The following is a 22471-nucleotide window of genomic DNA, read 5'->3' on the forward strand; positions in this document are numbered from 1 at the left end:
AAATTTCCAAATGGAACCTAGTATACTCTCTTTTTACTTTTAATTTCTGGGACCAATTTTGTAGAAAAGTTTTTTTGGGGGACAAAGAAAAAAGAATGTCCTGCATTACACAAAAAGTAGTAAGCCTAGAGAACTTACTATCCCAAGGAAGTGTGATATTTTTTGAAAGTATAAATGGTTTCAAGAAGTTTTCAGGTAAGTTTATGTTTGAAAGCTCCCTGATGAGTTATTAAGAGAAGCTTAAGATGTTTTGGGTAAATGCCCAGCCTTTTGAAGTTGACACTAATGGAGAGCAGGCATGCTCCCTTACATTATGCCCCTTAAAGTTACTGTCAGATAAAGTCTGTGTTGGGTGAACAATGGGCCTGGCTTATGATAGTTCTTACATTTTTAAAACTATGTCAAGAAAAAAATTGTATTTTCAGCAGTACTTTCTTTCCTACTGAAAACTTGTGTTTCCTTTCCACCTAAAGATATACTTCTCAGCCATGTGAGATTGTGGTAGATTGTGGACCATATACTGATACTAGTGGGCTCTATGAAAGGCTGCTAAAGGAATTGGATGAAGCACTTAATTTTCTAAATGACTGCAACATATCTGTGCATTCAAAAGAAAAGGATTCTATATTAATTTCTAAACAGGTAAGAACATAAATATTTGGTAATAGGAAAGTACTGCTTTAATTGTTACCTATTTGCTCCTTGCCAGTTGTTTTGCAATAAGCGGATTATAACCTTGTGACTTAAAACATTTCAATTTATAGTTAAGAAGTTAGGCAAAGAAATATTTAATGATACTCTGGTAGTGGAAGATATAAAGCCAGAACATAACTTTTTCATAATGAAAAAAATTCTTAGCAGCTTTTTTTCTCTTCAAATTAAAATGTATGCCTACTTCTCTCTTTTATACTTTTTTTTTTCATGTTCATACTGTATTTGAATGGGATTCTGAATCCCTGAATTCATACCTTTTTGTAAATCAAGGTAGTGGCACTCTTAGGCCATGTAAATTTACTTTTGAGAAATGGTTGCATACCAGCTTTGGTCTTTTGTCAGCTACAAAATTTTGTAGTAAATTTTTCCAGCTGTTCATGTCCTCACTGAGCACTTAATTTTGAGCTTTGAGACGGAATTAATTTGTGTTTGCCTTATATATGTATTCATATACACGTTCAAGATTAAAAGAGGACTCTAGCATTTTTGTTAAGATGGTTCTTTCATTTGTACCTGCTTATAGTAGGATCATAGGGATTCATACTTGAAAGTAACCCTTAGAGTTACAAGAATATTGCTAGCTTATTTTATATATAGGGAAACTAAGGCCCAAAGAGAAGAAGTGATTTACCTGGGTAACATAGTAAGAAGTAGAAAAGACAGGATTCAAATTCAGGTCAATGAGCTCTAAATCCAATGTGATATCTGCTACACAACACTGCCTTGCTCTTAAGTATGTTTTTTAAAAAGTAAAAAGGCCAACCCGCCAAAAACTCAAGGAACCACTTTCTGGAAGTTACTTCCTAAAGATGGCTCAGCTAAAGTTGGGTTTAACTGACAAATGTGATTGAAAGCTGTATTTATACTTAAAAATTGAGGAAATTAAGACCTTTATGTCAGCCTCTGCAAACAATTCCTTTTTATTTCAGTAATTATTCCACTAAATAAGAGGACTTTTTTTTTTTAATTTCATGAGCTTTATTGGTAGACTTGTAAAGCCTGTGAACCTTTTCTCAGGATACTTTTTTCTTTTAAAATTAATAATTGAAGGGGATGCTAAATTTCATTTAAGGTTAGCAAAAATTAAGTTGTAATTGTTTTCTGAGTCTCCACAAAATTCTTGGGGGAAATTAGGTCCATGGACTCCAGGTTAAGAACCCCTGCTCTAGTTCAGAAAAGTTCAAACACTCACAAATCGTATTATTGTATAAGATCCTGACTAGAAATGCCCTTGATGGATCTTATTGAAGCCGCTTGTAGTAAAAGACTCTCCTTTATGCATAGATTTAACTTGAAATTACCCTTCAGTGTTGTTTTTCTTATTTATATTTTATATCTACTCTGTTTTGCTTTACACTCTACTCTACACTACTTTACTCTACTCTACTACACTATACTCTACACATGCCAAATGTGGGCTTACAAACCTGAGCTTCTTTGGGAATTGTGTGACAGGTGGAAAACTTTTCCCTACTTCCTCTTTCAAATTAATCCTTCTCTTTGTGGGGCACCCATTGTCCTAAGACACTCTCAAGGATTCAGAACTACCATCTAGTCACTTTACACAGTTTGATCCCATCTTGCCCCCTCTCTTCTCTGAGGGATGACTTAATAACCCCTCTGAGCCTTAGTTTCTTTATATGTCCAATAAAGATATCAGTTGTATGACCTAACACACAAAGTTGTAAGTAAAATGATTTGTAGACTTTAAAGTATATAGAGTTATCAGCAATTTTCCCATCAGCATCATTAGTTACATGAGTAATTATATTATGTCTGCAATAGAGTTGTCCTAAAATTAAGGGAAAACATTTTCCCTTTGCTTCTTAAACTAATTAACCCTTCCTTATTACTTCTTGTATTATTTATTTAGAAGTGAGTTAATAGGATTGCAATTCTAATTGCATAAACTTACAAAGCTTATGCTTTGAATTTTTGACTTTTAATGTTTTTGCATTTTATAGTCTAATAAAGTCAGATGAGTTGTAATAGACTCATCTGTAGGTTGTAATAGAATCATGAAATACTTGTCTGGAAGGGAGCCTTAATCCTTAAGTAATGAATCTTTATTTTTGGGTCAGTGAAATAAATTTGTTAGTGCAGCTTGAGAAGTGAAGGCTTAACATTGTGAATTGTTGGATCATTATTTTTTTACTTTTTTCTTTTTTCATTAAAAAATATTTTTATAGATTCTTTCAGACTGCCGAGCAGTATTGGTGGTTCTGGGACCCTGGTGTACAGATAAGGTAGCTGGAATGATGGTAAGAGAACTTCAGAAATATATCAAACATGAGCAAGAGGAGCTGCACAGGAAATTTTTATTGTTTACAGACACTTTTCTAAGGAAAATACATGCACTCTGTGAAGAGCACTTCTCACCTGCCTCACTTGACCTGAAATTTGTAACCCCGAAAGTAATAAAACTGCTTGAAATTTTACGTAAATATAAACCATATGAACGGCAGCAATTTGAGAGCGTTGAATGGTATAATAATAGGAATCAAGATAATTATGTGTCTTGGAGTGATTCTGAAGATGATGATGAGGATGAAGAAATTGAAGAAAAAGAGAAGCCAGAGACAAATTTTCCCTCTCCATTTACCAATATCTTATGTGGAATTATTTTTGTGGAGAGAAGATATACAGCAGTTGTTTTAAACAGGTAAAACTCTTATGGGTAATAGTTTTTCTATAGAAGAAAACAGAAGCATCTTACATTTTTAAAGTGATGCACAGAAGTACCTTTGAGAGCAAACATGAAGAATATATGAATGTTATAGCATTACAATTTTTATATAATTATTGAAACAGCTGAATAAGGTGAAAAGTACATTTTGGGAAGTCTGAAATGAGTATAAGAAGTACAACTTAAGCTAGTTTAAAATGATATGTTGCTTATACTAGATTATGTTTATATTGTTAATGATTCTTAAGTTCAAAATAGATGGAAACTATCAAGAACTCTGCCACAAACTTAGTGTTGGTAGGCTTTTTCTATTTAACCAAATTGCATTAAACTAGATAGATTTGAGTATTTGTAATTGAATATTTAAAAATTATTTATGTATGTTGAAAATAATTGTTTCTGGTGGATATACTACTAAAAACATATTTAGTATGTTAACTTCCTTTAGTTTTTAGGTGATAGGATCTTTAAGCATCCTAATTGGTGCATTGGATAGAGTTCTGGGCTTGGAGTCGTCAGGAAGACATCTTCCCGAGTTCAAATCTGGCCTCAGACACCTGTGACCTCTGTGCTTGTAGGCAGGTCACAAAGGCAAAGCACTTTGAATCATTTATCTCATTTAATTTCATTTGCTGTGACCACCGCAAGAAAAGAGAGTGCTTGACGTAGGCCTTAGAGAAATCACTTGTTATCTCTTAGTTTAATCTCTCCATTTTATAGGTAAGGGAAAACCAAGTTCAGAGAGCTGATAGGTGACATAGCTAATTAGTGGCTGAGTTAATATTCATTTAGTTTTCTTCTGGATATTTAGGCAATATTATGGGTACTTTTAGTAAAAATGTGTCTCATTTCTGCTTTTTTTTCATGTTGAATCACAACCTGCATTATAAAATGATTTTAGGACATTTCATTATGGTCTCGTCCAGAAATTATGCTATTCTTATAGTACTCATGGGAATTAGGAAGATAATATCCATGTTTGAATGATAGGTGTTTTTGTTTTTCAGATATAATAGAACTGATTAAATAACAGGCCCTTGAAAGTATTGAAATAAGTAATAGAGTAAAATTACTTTTTTATAGAAGTAATGTAAGCTATGGTTAAAGGAAATAAAATACCCAAAATTTTAAAAAAGAATTAGTGGCTCTAGAAAACCTGAAAGTAGTTTGTCCTTCAGGTATTAATGCCTTTATTGTTACCCCTTACAACCCAATTAGGCCTATATAGGGAAGTTGTAATTCTTCTTGTTGGAAATGTCACTCTCCTACTCAAATATTTTCAGTGGTTCCCTATTTTCTCTAGGATAAAATGAAAACTTCTTGCTCATATTTAAAGATCTCCACAGTTAGGTTCCCACCTACTCATTTAGCCATTTCACATTACTTCTGCTTTATACATTTTGTTTTAATCCAGCTGACTCTTGGCTATTCTCTGTAGCCGACATTCTATTTGCTTTTGTGCCTTAGTATAAATTATCATTCTTCCATATCTGCCCTGTACTCTGTACTCACTGTTGCCATGTGAAATCCTTGTACCTTCTTTTAAAGAACATCTCAGAGGTCACTACTTATATGAAGCTTTTCCTGATCTCTCCCCAGCTTCCCACTCTCCATTGTGAGCCACTTGCTTCTTGTCAAAATTACTTTGTGTTTGTGTATATGTTGTTTCTCCAGTAGAACATAATCCCTTTGATGGTAGGCACTGTTTTGTTTTTCTCAATATTTAGCATAATACATAATAGGCACATAATACATTTTTGTCGAATGAATGAATACTCTTTAGGCAACTTGGCCAACCTGCCATTTTGAAAATAACATTTTTCATATTATGTAAAAACTCTGTATGTCCACCGTAGGGTTACACAGATTATTTCCTCATTTTCCTAGTGTCTGTAAACAAAGCAGTTAGGAAGAGGAAGAACAGAATACCATAGCCATTTAATATATGTTAGGAGAGGATGGAGATTGACACCGATTTATATTTTTTTCATATAAACTTTATAAGCAGATTTTTAAAAAAAAGTGAATTATGTTTAACTTCCAAAATAAATGTGTAATTATCTTAGATTGATAAAGGAAGCTGGCAAGCAAGATCCAGAACTGGCTTATATTAGCAGCAACTTTATAACTGGACATGGCATTGGAAAGAATCAACCTCGTAATAAACAGATGGAAGTGGAGTTCAGAAAACAGGAAGAGGTAATTTAAACAAAAATAATTTTATAGTAACAATTTATACAGATAATCTGTTCTAGATCTTTAGCATTTGTTTGAAATATAGATGGTTTACTTATACAAAAGGCATCTATCATTTAATAGCTCCATATTGAATCATACTCTGAACTTGAAAAATTATTCAAAAAATTAGTCTAGTTTTAATTGATCTGTCATTATCAATTTCATTTTCCTTCAGATAGTTGATGACAATTTTAACTCTACCTCAAAGGGAAAAATATTAACTTCTTAGTTCTTGTTTAGACTACAAAAATGTCATTAAAGACTTGTGTAGCAAGTTATTCCAAGAGCAATTTGTGGTTTGATTAACTTGAAAGACCTCTAGACCTTTGAGTGTTTTTTAAGAGATATTACACTTTTAGATTTTGGGAACTTAATTCTTATTACCATCTTTAATGCCCGAATTTCATGTATATTCTCATAAAAGAAACTCAAACTGGGGGCAGCTGAGGGGCTCAGGGGATTGAGATCCAGGCCTGGAGATGGGAGGTCCTGGGTTCAAATCTGGCCCCAGACACATCCTGCCTGAGTGACCTTGGGCAAGTCACTTGATCCTCATTGCCTAGCCCTTACCACTCTTCTGCCTTGGAACCAATACACAATATTGATTTTAAGACAGAAAGGAAGGGTTAAAAATGAAACTTAAATTACAGGCTAATTTGAGACTTTATAACCCTATTCAGAACTAGTCCTATTATTTCACTTTTTAGAGACTCAGCTGAATGTTTAATTGTTCAAATAGAGAGAAATAAAGGAACTGTTGAACCTGGTATACTGGAAAATTTTATACAAAAATGGAATGTATATTTTTGCTTAAAAAGCTACATACCATGGTTGCTGATCATAATTGCTGGTGATTGATGAGCCTCCAAACAATAAAATTAAGTGATTGCCTGCAATATGTAATTGTGAGGGATTTGACAGATTTAGATTATTGAGATTAGCATATTTGAATATCTATGTGTAAAGCAAATTATTCAGGGTTCTTATATTAATAATACTTCAAAAGTTATAGTACATTTGTCTCTTAGTTGGATGGACCCATATTACAGGAATTTAACATTTTATGGCCACATTAGGGTATTAATTTAGAATTTACTTTTTGTATTTAGATTGTTTTTCTTTCCTTTATTGTGCTCTTGTCAGTTTAGCCTTAATTCTCAGTCTAGTATGGGCATGGAAATAGTGGCCATCAGTTTGCTCACCAATTTTTAGGTTTAATTGCTTTAACTACCTACTTTCCCATGGTGTTTTAACTTCTATAATGCTGATGGCTATGCAATTTAAGAACTATTTTTATCTTGGTCCTTTTTTCTCTTTACTTATAGGTACTTAGAAAATTTAGGGCACATGAGACCAACCTACTTATTGCAACTAGTATTGTAGAAGAGGGTGTTGACATACCAAAATGCAACCTGGTGGTTCGTTTTGATTTGCCTATGGAATATCGATCTTATGTACAGTCCAAGGGAAGAGCAAGGGCACCCATCTCTAATTATATCATGTTAGCTGATTCAGACAAAATAAAAAGTTTTGAAGATGATCTTAAAACTTACAAAGCTATTGAAAAGGTAAGTTTTGTAAATAAATGTAATCTTCAGCAGTAGCATTTTTAGAGAGCTCAATGTGAATGACAAGTTTTTCTGTATGTGATCTCTTAAGCATTGTAGTCAGCACTGTCACAGTATATAACAGAGGAATAGGAGAAACAAAAAACTTGTAGTCTAATGAAGGGCTAAATCTTCCACATTAGAATGGATCTCAAGTTGTTTGAAACAGCATAACAGATAATATACAACAGTAGTATAAATTGGAAGTTCTGAGACAGCCAGAATAAAGGAGCGATTATTTAGAAATTGTTTGAATGACAATGGCTTCCTGGGAGAGATGAAATTTTGAGTTGTTGTGAAGGGTTCACTGAGTATGATTGGATTAGTGTAGGGAAATGTGATAAATTGACAGTAACTGATTTTATATAGCAATTTAATGTTTATGTAACTATGTACATTATCTTATTTTGATTTTACAAGGTTTGGTGGAGGAAGCATCCTACTTCTCCCACATATTCATTCACTCAGTGACCTTGAATAAAAGAATTTAATCTTTCTGAATATATTTTATTATTTCTTTTTTGAAGGGATTAGACTGGATCAGGGGTGCTTAATCTTTTTTTGCGTTATGGATTCCTATGGCAGTCTTGTGAAGAATATGTACTTCCTAGAATGATATTTTTAAATACTTAAAATAAAATACTTAATATTTTAAAGGAAACAAATATATTAAAATGTAATTATCAATTTTTGTAAAAAATTAAGTTCATGAACTTCAAATTAAGAGGCTTAGGACTACATGATCTCTAAAATCCCTCCAGCTCTGCATGGTTCTGAGACTCTGTAAAGTAGATGGTACAGCTATTCTCCTTTTGTTACAAATAGCCTTGTATCAAATGATTTGTCCAAGATCACACAATTAATGTCACAAAATCAAAGTTTAAATGCAGACCTGATTCCAAGGGTTTTGCCTCATAGGAGACTGTCTTGGAGAAACCTATCACATGATGGAAAAAGTTCAACAAATACATTCATTTGTTAAAAAAATGAACATTTGTAGAGACAGATAGAGGGATGTACAAATATAGTAGAGACTTTGTATTTTGTTGAGGGAATATGGTATGGGAGTCATTGGGAAAAACCTTTTTGAAGAGTATAAGTTTAGAGTTTGAAATGAGAAAGGGACATGGGTAAAGAACCAAATTCTTTCTATTAAGGATTGGTATATATAAAGGCAAAAAAATTCTACCAAAAGAGATTATGTTTTCATTAAATGTTCTATATTTAAAACATTCAGATCTTAAGAAACAAATGTTCCAAATCAGTTGATACTGGTGAGACTGAAACTGAACCTATTGTGGATGATGATGATATTTTCCCACCCTATGTTTTGAGGCCAGATGATGGAAGTCCAAGAGTTACAATTAATACAGCCATTGGACACATCAATAGGTACGGTACTACATCATTTGTGTTCATTTCAAGACTAAAAACTTATGACTGTTACAAGATTTATATTTTTTAAGTTGAGCAATATCATTTTAGATCTACACAAATAATTTTGAAATATCCTGTTCCATAAGGGCGATGTATCTCTACACATACTCATCAGTTTTTACCAATATAAACAATAATTCATACAGAAAGTATGTTTTTAAAATAAATATTTTTTTTTACAAATAAGTCTTTTCTCCTTTTTTTAGAATCTCTTTGGGATATAGACCTAGTAATGGTATTGATCAAATTGATCAAATGAATCAAAGAGTATGCACAGTTTTAGAGTCCTTTGAGCATAGTTCAAAATTCTTCTCTAAAATAGTTGGATCAGATCACAACTGTATATTGTTTTCCAGTTTTTCTGTATCTCTTTCAACATTTATCATTTTCCTTTTCTGTGATAGTAGCCAATCTAATAACTGTGAGATGGTACCACAGAATTATTTCAACCAGGTTATATTTTTGACATGGTATTAATTTATTTGAATCTAAGTGAGTAGTTTTCTCATTATGACCAGAAAAAGGTTCGACTATTGTAAAGGATATCACAGAATTTGCAGGTTTGGATTGATAATTAGATTTCTGGAGAGGGGCAAATGTCATTGGTTGAGTATCATGCCCACTTTCTGTTTTAGCCATCTTTTAAACTTCTCAATTCTTTATTTCCTCTATGAAATCATTATTTTCTTCCGCCTTTGTTTCCCTTTGAAACATATAGAACTATTTTCCACAGTTCTTCAAGGTCCATCTCTGGCCATTTTGGGCAGTGTGTTCTAAAATAATCCCTAATCACTTTGCAAGAATTATTGACAAAGTGCCTTCTAACTTGTCTTATGCAATTTTCTTTAGATAGGTCAAAATCCAGGTATCTACCTCCAAACTTGATTATTCTGTCCATGAAACTGGAGGGTGTCTCTTCCTCATTTTGCTTAATTTTTTCAAATTCTGTCCACTTATCTGTACTGTCTGCACACTCTCTCATTGCTGTTAAGATGGCTTCTCTACAATGGTATAGTTATAAAAGATCCTCAGAGTCGTTATAGTCCCATTCGGGATCCTGAGATGGTCAATGTCCTACCCTGTGCCCCTAGGTTTTGTTGACATGAGCAATTATTTTATTTTTCTCATGTTTAGTTAAAAAAGCCTGTAGCAAGTTTTCAATGTCCTTGTAAGATGGATTATACTGAAAAAATATGTCTGTGATCTTTTTTGTTACTAGAAAGGGATCTTGTTCATATGTGGGGATATTTTGTGTAAATTCATTTATTTCTTGGGGAGTAAACGGTATATTGTGCCTTAAAGTCACCACATCCCTGTTCCGTCCTATTTCAGGTACTTCTCTTAGAGGAAACAGGCCTCTAATTGAATTTGGTACCTGTGGGTCAGTTTGACTAAGACGAGTTTCTTTAGAAGGACAAGATTTCCTTTGGGCTGGAATTTGGCTTTGTGTAGGAGAAGGAACATGAGAAACTGGGATTGCAGGGGAAGAGTCTTGGGGATTAAGTTCAGCCAAGATTTGCAGACCATGAGAGAACAAGTCTGTTAACTGAGCTATAGGGAAGGTGTTTTCCATCTCTATTTCGGGGAAGGAGATTTCCTTATTTAGAGGTTCAGAAACAGGTCTGTCATGCCCAGACCTGTTTCTGGTAGGATGGATGTTTGCCATTTGATCCTCTAAGAAACATTTTAGATTATCCAGTTGGACTTGTATGTTCTCCTGCCTTTTAGCCTCAAATTTTTAAATATTTTCCTGTGTTTTATCTTGCATGTTTTTTATAATGTTCTGAATTTTAGCTTCAGATTCTTGCATAATTTCTTGTACTTTAGCTTCAGAATTTTGCGTGTTTTTCTGAATTTCAGCTTTAAATAATTTTTTTATGTTAGCATGTCTAAACCAGTACTGAGGTGTACAAAAATGACATTACCTAATAATATAAAAAAATGGAGGTATACTGAATTCCTCAATGTCCCCAATTTTTCAACTGCCATATATAAATGTCGAAGAATTTAGTATTCATTTTATATATGTATATATGTTTTGTAATTATTTTCCTATTGGGCTTCACAAAACATGTGGGGAGCAGGGCAAGGCCAAAACTCTTTAGGTTCCCTTCACTCCTAATTAAGAGTAATCTAGGCAGTTGTTCCCTGAGGGAAAGGGAATTCATAGCTAAACAGCTTTCCCAGTCCTGCAGCTTTGGATTTAATAAAAAGAAAAAAAACACAGCTGATTCTATCTAATTTAAGGAGAGAGGGGGAAAAAAATCCAAATTTACTTACCTCTACAGCTGATCAAAATAAGGTATTAAAAGCTGAAGTTAGGAATAGTCATTGTAGAGAAAAGGGTTTTAGGAAAGTTAAGAAGATTGAGAGTATTTCGTTACAACTGATGTGGTCAGCCAAAACTTACCCACATCGGTTGTGACGATATAATTTTAGCAACGTGACCTAAACTATATTAATTATTTGGTCGTCATGGATATCTCAAATAGAAAAAAAATACCCAAGTCAGCTGGAAATTTATGGTGATTTAATTAACATAGTGGAAAGAAATTAAGAAGAAGGAAGAAGGAAAGGGTGTAGGATTTCTCCCTCCTGGCTTGTGCCAGCAGGAAGACCAGAGGCTCTAGGAAGGTAAGGTTTTGTGGAGTAAAGGAGGAAGGAATCAGCCTGAACTCCAAGAGGGCTCAGCCAAGATGTCTGAACCTGAATCAGCTCAAGGGCAAACTCATCGCCAAAACCCAGACAAATAGCTGCCACCACGCCAAGTTGTCAGAATGCTTAGCATGCTGCCAGCCAGAACCGCCTCTCTGGGGAAAGAGGGTGAAGAGAGGAAGTGACGTACCCTATATAGACGGTTTTACGTCACTTTCCTGCGTCTCATCTGTACCAATGATAGCTTAACTTGACTTAGGACAGCCCAGGGATCTGTCATGTGTTTCTGCACATGTATGTTGAAGGTCATCTTCTTAGATACTTAATCCTTGAGTATGGGTGCAGACATTCCTGACCTTGTTAAACCTAGTAGGGTGGAGCAATGTAGAGTTCCCAAGACCTGATTCGTTTAGACCAAGTATCTCCATTGTTACAAATCAGGAAATAGCTAAATAAAATCTTCTAAAGTAAGGTCTGAGTAGGGTGGAGTAGTTTTAAAATTCACAGACTATATATACACCTGGCTTTTGTATTATGGTGTGATCTATCTGAGCACATAGCAAAGTGATTATATTAGAATAAAATACTAATATCCTGTGTGCAAGAATTATGAATCAAACTCAATCCTTATAGTAGTTTTTTTAAACCATTTTATTATTTAAAAAAATTTTTTTGCAAGCCAACTTCATAGTCAAGGTAATGAAAATAAACACCATTATTGTTCTACCTGACTATTTTCCAACTTTTGAATTTCTTTTTATCTTTATCTTCATCTTCACAGATACTGTGCAAGATTACCAAGTGATCCGTTTACTCATCTAGCTCCTAAATGTAAGACCCGAGAATTGCCAGACGGTACATTTTACTCAACTCTCTATCTGCCAATTAACTCGCCTCTCCGTGCTGCCATTGTTGTAAGTTTGGAAAAATTATGTGTGCCTTTGTGTATAGAATCTCTAGAGTATTGTTTCTTTGCATTGTAGAGTAAGCTATGCAAGTACATTTCATTTTTTTCCTCCCCTCCTCCCAAGAATTCTGTTTTGTGATTAAATCTTATGTTTTTAAGATCTACTAATTTGGTTTATATGGGTAGAAATAAGATTTAGGATGCTACCTATATACATAAAATCCAGACAGTCACATCCTTGTGGAGGAGGAGAAATACATAAGTATTATTTTTGTATTGCTCATGTAATTTTATGGTTGGAAAGGACCTTAAAGGCTAGTTAGTCTAAATTCCTACCCATTTCAGAGGTCCCTTCTTTAGTAATGTGTTATAATTATATATCAGTCTTAAAATATATAAGTGCTTATAGTTTACAGTTGAAATATAGATTTTCTTCTTACTGTGTACAAAAGCTATTTTATTTTTATTAAAATTAATTGATTCATAATTTAAAATTAATAATCTCTTGTTCTTCCATAAGAATTTATAAATGCATCTTCTCTTAAATGGAGGTCAAAAGTTCTACAGACATTCCAGTATTTCTCAAAATACAAAATTTTCTAATGTTAGATAAACTGAACTTAAAAAAATTGTTTTGAGATTAAAAAATATATTGCCTTTTAAAAAATAAATGGAGTCAATAACTTAGTGATGCTCATGTGCAAATTTAAAGTTCTCATTATTTTCAGGGTCCACAAATGAATTGTGCAAGACTGGCTGAAAGAGTTGTAGCTCTTATTTGCTGTGAAAAACTGCACAAAATTGGTAAGGATATTTGAAATGCAGTGTCTATATAGAAAATGCATGAAAAAATTTTTTTTGAATGAAATTTATTTATGGACACCCAAATTTGTACTTTGTAGGGAGTACTACTGCTGATGTTATATTTTTAGTTAAAGGATATTTTAGCCATATTCTTAACAAATAAGACTTAAGTAATATACAGATATTTTATTTTATGTGTGAAAAAATACCCATCTTAGATTTGCATCATTCTAGAAACAGCATAATTAGAAACACATTCCAGATGTCTCATTTGTTGTCATTGCCATGACCCGAGCAGATGATGTCTTTCCCTTAGATAACTGTGGAAAATTTGTTCTTGACAACCATCCACTTAGATAATTTCAACCTAGTCCATTCTTATAGAACGGAAAGCAAAATTTAATGTTGGAATTTGCAGTTTTTAAGGAAATAAGATGATTTTTTTTTTCAAATCCCATCTTGGATATTTGTTAGCTTTTTGCCTCACTTTCCTTATCTGTAAAACGAGGAGTTGAATTTATTGACCCTAAGGTTCCTTCTTGTAATTCACAACTGCAAATTCATGTTAAGTACTTCTCGAGTTTCAATATTGAATGCACTCAGTAAAAGTACAAAATTTAGTACTTGACTTCTAGAATACAATTTTAACTTTTAAATAAGTAATATTTAGGTTATTTATGCCAAATTTCTTTTCCTTTTTTGTTAATGAACAGGTGAACTAGATGATCATTTGATGCCAGTTGGAAAAGAGACTGTTAAATATGAGGAAGAGCTTGATTTACATGATGAAGAAGAAACCAGCGTTCCAGGCCGACCAGGCTCCACAAAACGAAGGCAGTGTTATCCAAAAGCAGTTAGTATTGATTATAACTGAATACAGATAAAGCATCTTCTGGGATCTTCTTTCTTACAATGTCAAATCTAAACCATTTTGTTTCACTCTTCTGGTGATAATTCATATTTATATTATAATAGCTTCATTTGTGTCATGCATTTAGGGTTTGAAAAGTGCTTCACCTTATAATGTATATACTATGTGTTAAAGGTAAGGAAACTAAGGTTCTAAGAGTTGAAGTGATTTGTACAAGACCATATAGCAACATAAGTTGCACAGTTAGGATTCTGACTACATGCCACTATTGCCCAACATCTATCTTCTGCTTCAGCAGGGCTAGTCTCCTCACTGTCCCTGAGACAGCCAACATTCCTTCCTACCTCTGTTTTTTTGTAAATGTTATTCCTACATCTAGATGTCTTGCCTTATCTATATAAAATGAAATAGTAATGTTCTTCAGCTACTCACAAGATTGCTGTGAGAACCATATAAGATAAGATTATGTGTGTGTGTCTGGCATATATATATATCAGCCACACAATAAACATTGAAGCACTTATTACATACTAGGCACTGTGTTAAGCTCTAGAGATACAAAGGAAGATAGTTCCTGCTCCAAGGAATACAGAGTCTAGGGAGACAACATGCAAACAGCAATGTATGTACAAATGAGTTATATACAGGATAAATTGGAGATAATGGAGGGAAGGCCATAGCATTAGGAAGGGATCAGGAAAGAGTTTCTATATAAGTTAGGATTATAACTGAGACTTGAAGAAAACCAGGTGGTAGGGATGAGGAAGGAGAAAATTCTAGACATGGGCAACAGCCAGAGAAAATGCTCAAAGTAGGGAAATATGGAATATTATGTTTGAGGAACAGCAAGAAGGCCAGGGTCTCTGGATTATAGAGTGCAAGGGAACAAGTATTTCACAATGTTCTACTATTCTTGTTACTTTGTGGTATTTGTGATAATATCAGTGTATGCAGTTCCTACAATAATTAAAGATTGCAACCTATTCACAACTTCTCATCCTCTACTATTCTAGTCCTTCTCTAACTCATAAAGAGGATTTACTATCCTACCTTTTTGGTTATTCATAATTTTGCTATTTCTGAAATTGTGGTGTTCTATGATTTATAAACAGTATCACTAGATGACTCTTGGTGATAAAAGGTTGGGCCTCCCAGGATCCAAATAAAAGTTATTATTCAATCATATCCAAATCCAAATATCCAAAACCCCCCATTTGGGGTTTTCTCCCTAAAGATAATAGAGTGGTTTGCCATTGCCTTCTCTAGCTCATTTTGTAGATGAAGAAACTAAGGCAAACAAGGTTAACTGGCCTACACACAGGGTCATATAGCTAGTAAATATTTTTCTTTTTAAATTTTAAGAATATTTTTCCATGGTTACAAGATTCATGTTTTTCCCTGCCCTCCCCCAAACCCCTTCCTGTAGCCAACACACAATTCCTCTGGGTTTTACATGTGTCATTGATCAAGCCCCATTTCCATAACCATTAATATTTGCATTAGGGTGATCATTTAGAGTCTACATCCCCAATCACATACCCATCTACCCTTGTGATCAAGGAGTTGTTTTTCTTCTGTGTTTCTATTACCACAGTTCTTCCTCAGAATGTAGATAGCATTCTTTCTCATAAGTTCCTCAGATTTGTCCTTGATCATTGATCATTGTCATTGATCATGCTAGTAGAGAAGTCCATTACATTCGTTTGTACCACAGTGTATCAGTCTCCGTGTACAATGTTCTCCTGGTTCTACTCCTTTTACTCTGCATCAATACCTGGAGGTTATTCCAGTTCACATATAATTTCTCCAGTTCATTATTCCTTTGAGCATAATAGTATTCCATCACCAATAGATACCATAATTTGTTCAGCCATTCCCCAATTGAAGGACACCCCCTCATTTTCCAATATTTTGCCACCACAAAGAGCACAGCTATGAAAATTTAGGTACAAGTCTTTTTCCTTATGATCTCTTTAAGGATACAAATCCAGCAGTGCTATGGCTGGATCAAAGGGTAGGCAATCTTTTAGCGCCCTTTGGGCGTAGTTCCAAATTGCCATCTGGAATGGTAATTCACAACTCCACCAGCAATGTATTAATGTCCCAATTTTGCCACATCCCCCCTAACATTTATTACATTGCTGTCATGTTAGCCAATCTGCTACGTGTGAGGTGATACCTCAGAGTTGTTTTGATTTGCATTTCTGTGGTTATAAGAGATTTAGAACACTTTTTTCATGTATTTATTGATAGTTTTGATTTCTTTATCTGAAAATTGCCTATTCATGTCCCTTGCCTATTTATCGATTGGGGAATGGCTTGTTTTTTGTATAATTGATTTAGCTATTTATAAATTTGAGTAATTAGACCTTTGTTGGAGTTTTTTGTTATGAAGATTCCCCCCCCCCCCATTTGTTGCTTTCCTTCTAGTTTTGGTTGCATTGGTTTTGTTTGTACAAAACTTTTTTAATTTAATGTAATCAAATTTATTTATTTAACATTTTGTGATTTATTCTAACTCTTGCTTGGTCTTAAAATCTTTCCTTTTCCAAAGATCTGACAAGTATACTATTCTGTATTTACCTAATTTACTTATAGTTTCCTTCTTTATATTCAAGTCATTTACCCATTCTGAGTTTATCTTGGTGTAGGGTGTGAGATGTTGATTTAAACTGAATCTCTCCCATATTGTCTTCTAATTTTCCCAGCAGTTTTTGTCAAATAGTGGATTTTTTCCCCCAAAGCTGGGATCTTTGAGTTTATCATAGACTGTCTTGCTGAGGTCACTTACCCCAGGCTATTCCACTGATTCTCCCTTCTGTCTCTTAGCCACTACCATATTGTTTTGGTGACCACTGCTTTATAGTAAGTGTCTTGAGGTCAGATTTGAACTCAGGTCCTGACTCCAGACCCAACACTGTCTACCTAGCTATCCCCTCTAAATGGAAGATTCCTTATAGTTGGTCAGGTTTCTTTGAGTACAATAATGCTCCCATCCCAATAATAAAACAATTCAATTCAACAGACATGTATTAATAGCTTACTATTGTCCTGGATAATAGAAATACACATGCAAAAATGAAAAAAGTACCCCTGTTTTTAAGGAGTTTATATTTTCTTTGAAAGTTTTTATTTTCTTCTATATAAACAGATAGGTAAATACAAGGTAATTTGAAGATAGAAAAGGCATTGGCAACCAGCAGACACCTGAGAAATTTTTTACAGCAAATAGGATTTGAGCTGAGCCTTGAAGAAATCTGAAGATGACAAGGGGGACAGACAATCTGGACTTCTTCAGTGAGGTCCTTGACCACTCAAGGAGAAAAGCCTAACATTTTACACAGGAAGAAATCAAGTAAAATCAAGTCAATAAGTATTTATTAAGCATTTACTGTGTGTCAGACATTCTGTGTCAAGTGCTGGAAATACAGATACAAGCAACAAGACAGCCATTAGCCCTTGTCATAAAGGACCTGAACATTCTTCTTCTTCTTCTTCTTTTTTAAAATAATCCTTACCTTCTATCTAACTAAGCAATGGGATTAAGTGACTTGCAGGGTCACAGAGCTAGGAAGTGTCTTGAGGCCAAATTTGAATCCAGGGCCTCTCAATTCTGGGCCTGGTGCTCTTTGTATTATGCTATCTAGCTACCCTAAGGAACTTACATTCTAATGAGAGAAGACAATATATAAAAGGGAGCTGAAAGGGGATATATATCAGAATGAAAGTGTCCTACTCAATGGGTGTGGTAGAGAAAGTCTGGTAGAGACGAGCCAGATGGTGCAGCCTGGAGAAAAAAGATGGAGCTTGTAGGAGCTAGTCAGTGCTCTGTGTCTGGGTGCTTCTTATTGGTTGACCTGTCTGCCTCAATTCTCTTCCTACCCTAGGCTATTCTCAACTCAGCTATCCAATTGGTCTTCCTAAAGGGTGTTTCTCTTCTCCTTTATGTTTCCCTGCCCCCCCCCCCCCATTCAGTAAACTCTATGGCTCCCTTATACCGCCATAATCAGATATAAAATACTCAGGGCATTCAAAATTATCCATAATCCAGCCTCCTCCTACCTTTCCATGCATCTTACACTTTACTTCTCCCTTTGTACTTTGAAATCCAGTAATATTGGCCTCCTTATCCATACATTTTTATTGCCTGTCTTCCATGTCTGGAATTTTCTCCTTCCTCATCTCTGCCTTCTGGATTCCTTAAAGTCTGAGCTTCAAGTTTGTTTTCTGCAACAAGCCCTTTTTTATCCCTTTAATGCTAGTATTTTCCATCTCTTGATAATCCAGTTTATCCTTTATATCTAGTTTATACATAATTTTTTGCATTTTATCTCTCCCATTAGATTGTGAGCTCCTTGAGAACAGGGTTTTCTTCATTCGTTTGTTTTTAACTGTCCCCCCCCCCCCCTTTTTTTGTATTTTCAGCACTTAGAACAGTGCTTGGCACATAAGCAAATGCTTAATTGACTTGTACTTGTCAACTTGACTTATTGACTATATTCTTTTTCATGAAATGTAAGAACTTGTAAATTCAGGTTTTTTCAAAACGATGAACAAATCATATTTTAAAAGCTATATATTAAGATAAGCTGCAAAACTAATTTATATTCTGCAGCCGTCATAAACTTTACTTAATTGTCTCTTGGATCCTGAAAATGGTGATATACATTTTGCAGATCAATAAACCTAGGATATTTTGAAGATGCTCTCATGTTTCTCTGACATAGCTTCACCACTATGTTTACTTTTAAAAGTACCAAGTAGGTGCTTAAGAAGAGATATTCATTCCTGAGTTGAAGGAGAGAGATTTGTTGGATTATTAAACAGTAACATTAGTGATTCCAGCAACAACATTCTCCTTCAATGTAGGTAGGGATGACCTCCTGGCTAGACTTGGTATTCTATCCACTTCACCACTAGCTGCCTCATAGCACAGAACAAATGTTTACTGATTGATTGATTGTTACAATTTTTATGCCATGTATTTATTTCTTAAACATTTTCTTAGAGGCTTTTAACTAAACTGAGAAAAATTACCTAATTGCAATGAAATCATTTTATGTGAACTTGTTTTAATGTTTCTGATTTTTTTCTCCCCAACTATAGATTCCAGAATGTTTGAGGAATAGTTATCCTAAACCTGATCAGCCCTGTTACTTATATGTAATCGGCATGGTATTAACTACTCCTTTACCTGATGAACTTAACTTTAGGAGACGAAAGCTTTATCCTCCAGAGGATACTACAAGATGCTTTGGAATACTGACAGCCAAACCTATACCTCAGGTAGCAATTTTCTGTTACTTCTTTTCCACATTGCCTTCTACTTCCTTTTCTTATCCTTTATTTTTCTCCAGAGTAGGAATAGGATTTATAAAGAATTTTTTATTAGCCCAAAATTAAATCCAGTGTTTGAAAAGTGATATTTCCTCTTCTTAAAAAAATATTTCACATCTGTATTTTCTGTGTGTTTATAGGTGATGTAACTCTATATTCACCATTCGATCATTAACTTTTGACTGGGGGCTTTTTTGTGTTGGTGCTTAGATTCCTCACTTTCCTGTGTATACACGCTCTGGAGAGGTTACTATATCTATTGAGTTGAAGAAGTCTGGTTTCACTTTGTCCTTACAAATGCTTGAGCTGATCACAAGACTTCACCAGTACATTTTCTCACATATTCTTCGGCTTGAAAAACCTGCACTAGAATTCAAACCCACAGAAGCTGATTCAGCCTACTGTGTTCTACCTCTTAATGTTGGTAAGGCTTCAGTCTTGACATAGAGCAGAAATTCCAACTTTAAATACCCTATGCATTATCTCACAAAATCACTAATTCTTTTTGATGGCTAATTATAAGGTATAAGTATGGGCCAAATAATAGACTGTATTTCTGTGGTCTGAGCATCATGCTGTGTGAATTCTGAGATGGCCATCACCAGGTGGGTAACAGGTGAATTTCTCACCTGTAGCAACTTTTACAAAGTATCTTCTAAGCCATGGAGGAATGGCTAATGTGCAATGGTTGGAAAGTGGACTGCATCACTGTAATCACAGGTCCGTGAAGTATTGAAGCAACTTAAATCTAGGATATCAGAATTTATTATTCTATTCATAAATTAGAGAGCCATCTGGTATTGTATGGTCAGAAATGGAAATCTCTTGTCTTTGTCCTTTTTATTTCATCAAAGTAAAGATTTTTTATCCTTCCTCTAAGTTAATGACTCCAGCACTTTGGACATTGACTTTAAGTTCATGGATGATATTGAAAAATCTGAAGCTCGTATAGGCATTCCCAGTACTCAGTATACAAAAGAAACACCTTTTATTTTCAAACTAGAAGATTACCAGGATGCAGTTATCATTCCAAGGTAGGTATCTAATTTTTGCCATTTTTAAATGGCTTTAGTATTCTTGTGCAAATATGCTTACCGGCTCAAAAGTTTATATGTTGATTTTGACAAATGAGTAGAGAAAGATGCTTATTCTTATTTCCAAATGTCCATTGTCCTCAAATCTTATTATGTTTGTAAGCAGCTATTTCATGGTAGAAAGATCTCAATATAAGATTACTATCTGTAGAACTTTTTAGATTAATTTTCTTTTGCCTCCCTCCATTTATCTATAATCTCAGATCCTACTATGGAATGCAAATAGTTCTCAGTACAGTTCCTAAGAATTCTGTCCAAGAAAATACATTAAAAGAATAATTTACAGTGATAGAATGTTTTTGTTTTGTTTTGAGGAGAGGGCAACAGATACAAATATAATAGTGTTATATAACTCTTCCAGGGAATAGCAGCGATTATATAGTTTACCATGTAGATTAAACAAGTTAACAATTTTCACAGAATTAGAATCCTAAAAATGTTAAGTATATTTTAATCTTTCTATCAAAAGACACTACAGTATTTTGCTAAGCTTTATTATTATTATGGAGTTATGTAGATAAACGGAAATGAGATAAACCAACTTTGTTACTTTTTTTTTATTATTTTTTAATAAATAGATTGGTTATACCTAAAGTATTTACCTGTTAACTTTTCTGGTTTTAGAAAGTTTTTATTCTGGCCAACTCGGTGAAACAAAGTAGAAATAATATTCTTAAAAGACACAGAGGCATCTTTTTACCAAACACAAATATTTACCATTAATGATAATAATGGGAGAGAGAAAAGTCAAATGCTATAGAAGTGATTTTTTTTTTTGTAGAGTGGCATATATTTTGTGTTTCCACTAAATGTTGAAATAATGCCATTATTACATTTTAGCCAGACCTTACCATGATGCCTTGAAATCTTGCTATAATGCTAGTAAGCCAACCTCCCATTTATAACATTCTTCTTGTAGAACCATCTGTTCCCTATCATATAGTTTACATAGGGTCAAGTTTTACATAGCTACAGTAGGCACTTAATGTTTATCAAATGAATAGAGTTAAATATTCATCAGAATATGAGTGTCTTTGTACTTGAAGTCATGTATTTTATTTCTGTAATTATATCATTCCCTTACCTCAAAATAGGGATATATGAGGATTTTTTAAAGTCTGTGTAAGCTTGAAAAGTATAGGAAATAATAGAATTAATGAAAGGGGCTTTATAGTAAAAATTAGGTGTGAAATTTCAAGGTTTTAAAAAACAAGAATGTAAAAGATGTGACATCGAATTCTTAATTTTTTTTTTTTAATTTAGGTGCAGATCTTGCTTTTAGGTTCTATTTGAAATGAACCATTTAAGATATATTATTACACCTTTAGAGTTTTCTTAAATGTCATCCAATTTTTCATCTTTAGAGTTATTACCTCAAACTAATAAATATTTAAATACATTTTCTATTATGATTACCTAAACTTAAAGTAAGTTGATCAGTCTTAACCTCCTACACCCATACCTTTTTTTATTTAGGTATCGGAACTTTGATCAGCCTCATCGATTTTATGTTGCTGATGTATATACTGATCTTACACCACTCAGTAAATTCCCATCCCCTGAATATGAAACTTTTGCAGAATATTATAAAACAAAGTACAATCTTGACCTGACCAATCTAAACCAGCCACTGCTGGATGTGGACCATACATCTTCAAGGTAAGAAGTCATTGAAATGTAGGAAAGTAGCAGCAAGCACTGTTTGTGGAATCAGAGGAATTAGGTTTTTATTTCCCTAATGCTACCTTTTTACCTTTATGACTATAATATGAGGGAGTTGGATTTATGGTTTCTTAGGTCCCTTATAGCTGTGATTGTATGAAAGTCAGTTTAAATTGAAGACTATTTTTATTGGTGATGACACATGTGTTTATTTTTTTGTCATCTAAATTTTGTGTTGGTTTTGACTATTTGTTAAAGTAAGGAAAATGTTATTTCTAATTTTAGACTTAATCTATTGACTCCTCGACATTTAAATCAGAAGGGGAAAGCCCTTCCACTAAGTAGTGCTGAAAAAAGGAAAGCCAAATGGGAAAGTCTACAAAATAAACAGGTACTGCTTTTGCAATTGATATAACTAGTTAAATTTTTTTATATTATCAAAATGAGTAAATAATTTTT

General features: G+C 33.8%; 1 protein-coding gene across 7 annotated transcripts in view; it reads left to right on the plus strand.

The window, feature by feature from the left end:
- DICER1 (dicer 1, ribonuclease III) overlaps positions 1–22471 on the plus strand; it is a 126602-nt gene that overhangs the window by 71145 nt on the left and 32986 nt on the right. For all 7 annotated transcript variants that reach the window (XM_056811317.1, XM_016425522.2, XM_016425521.2 and 4 more), the window contains exons 9-21: positions 474–642; positions 2904–3376; positions 5467–5599; positions 6964–7206; positions 8483–8637; positions 12119–12251; positions 12973–13048; positions 13762–13901; positions 19026–19205; positions 19467–19680; positions 20137–20290; positions 21827–22009; positions 22298–22403. In XM_056811317.1, the coding sequence (XP_056667295.1) occupies positions 474–642; positions 2904–3376; positions 5467–5599; positions 6964–7206; positions 8483–8637; positions 12119–12251; positions 12973–13048; positions 13762–13901; positions 19026–19205; positions 19467–19680; positions 20137–20290; positions 21827–22009; positions 22298–22403 (2359 nt within the window). The remainder of the gene's footprint in view (positions 1–473; positions 643–2903; positions 3377–5466; positions 5600–6963; positions 7207–8482; positions 8638–12118; positions 12252–12972; positions 13049–13761; positions 13902–19025; positions 19206–19466; positions 19681–20136; positions 20291–21826; positions 22010–22297; positions 22404–22471) is intronic.

The sequence above is a fragment of the Monodelphis domestica genome, chromosome 1 (assembly GCF_027887165.1).
Source record: "Monodelphis domestica isolate mMonDom1 chromosome 1, mMonDom1.pri, whole genome shotgun sequence".
NCBI classification, from domain to species: domain Eukaryota; kingdom Metazoa; phylum Chordata; class Mammalia; order Didelphimorphia; family Didelphidae; genus Monodelphis; species Monodelphis domestica.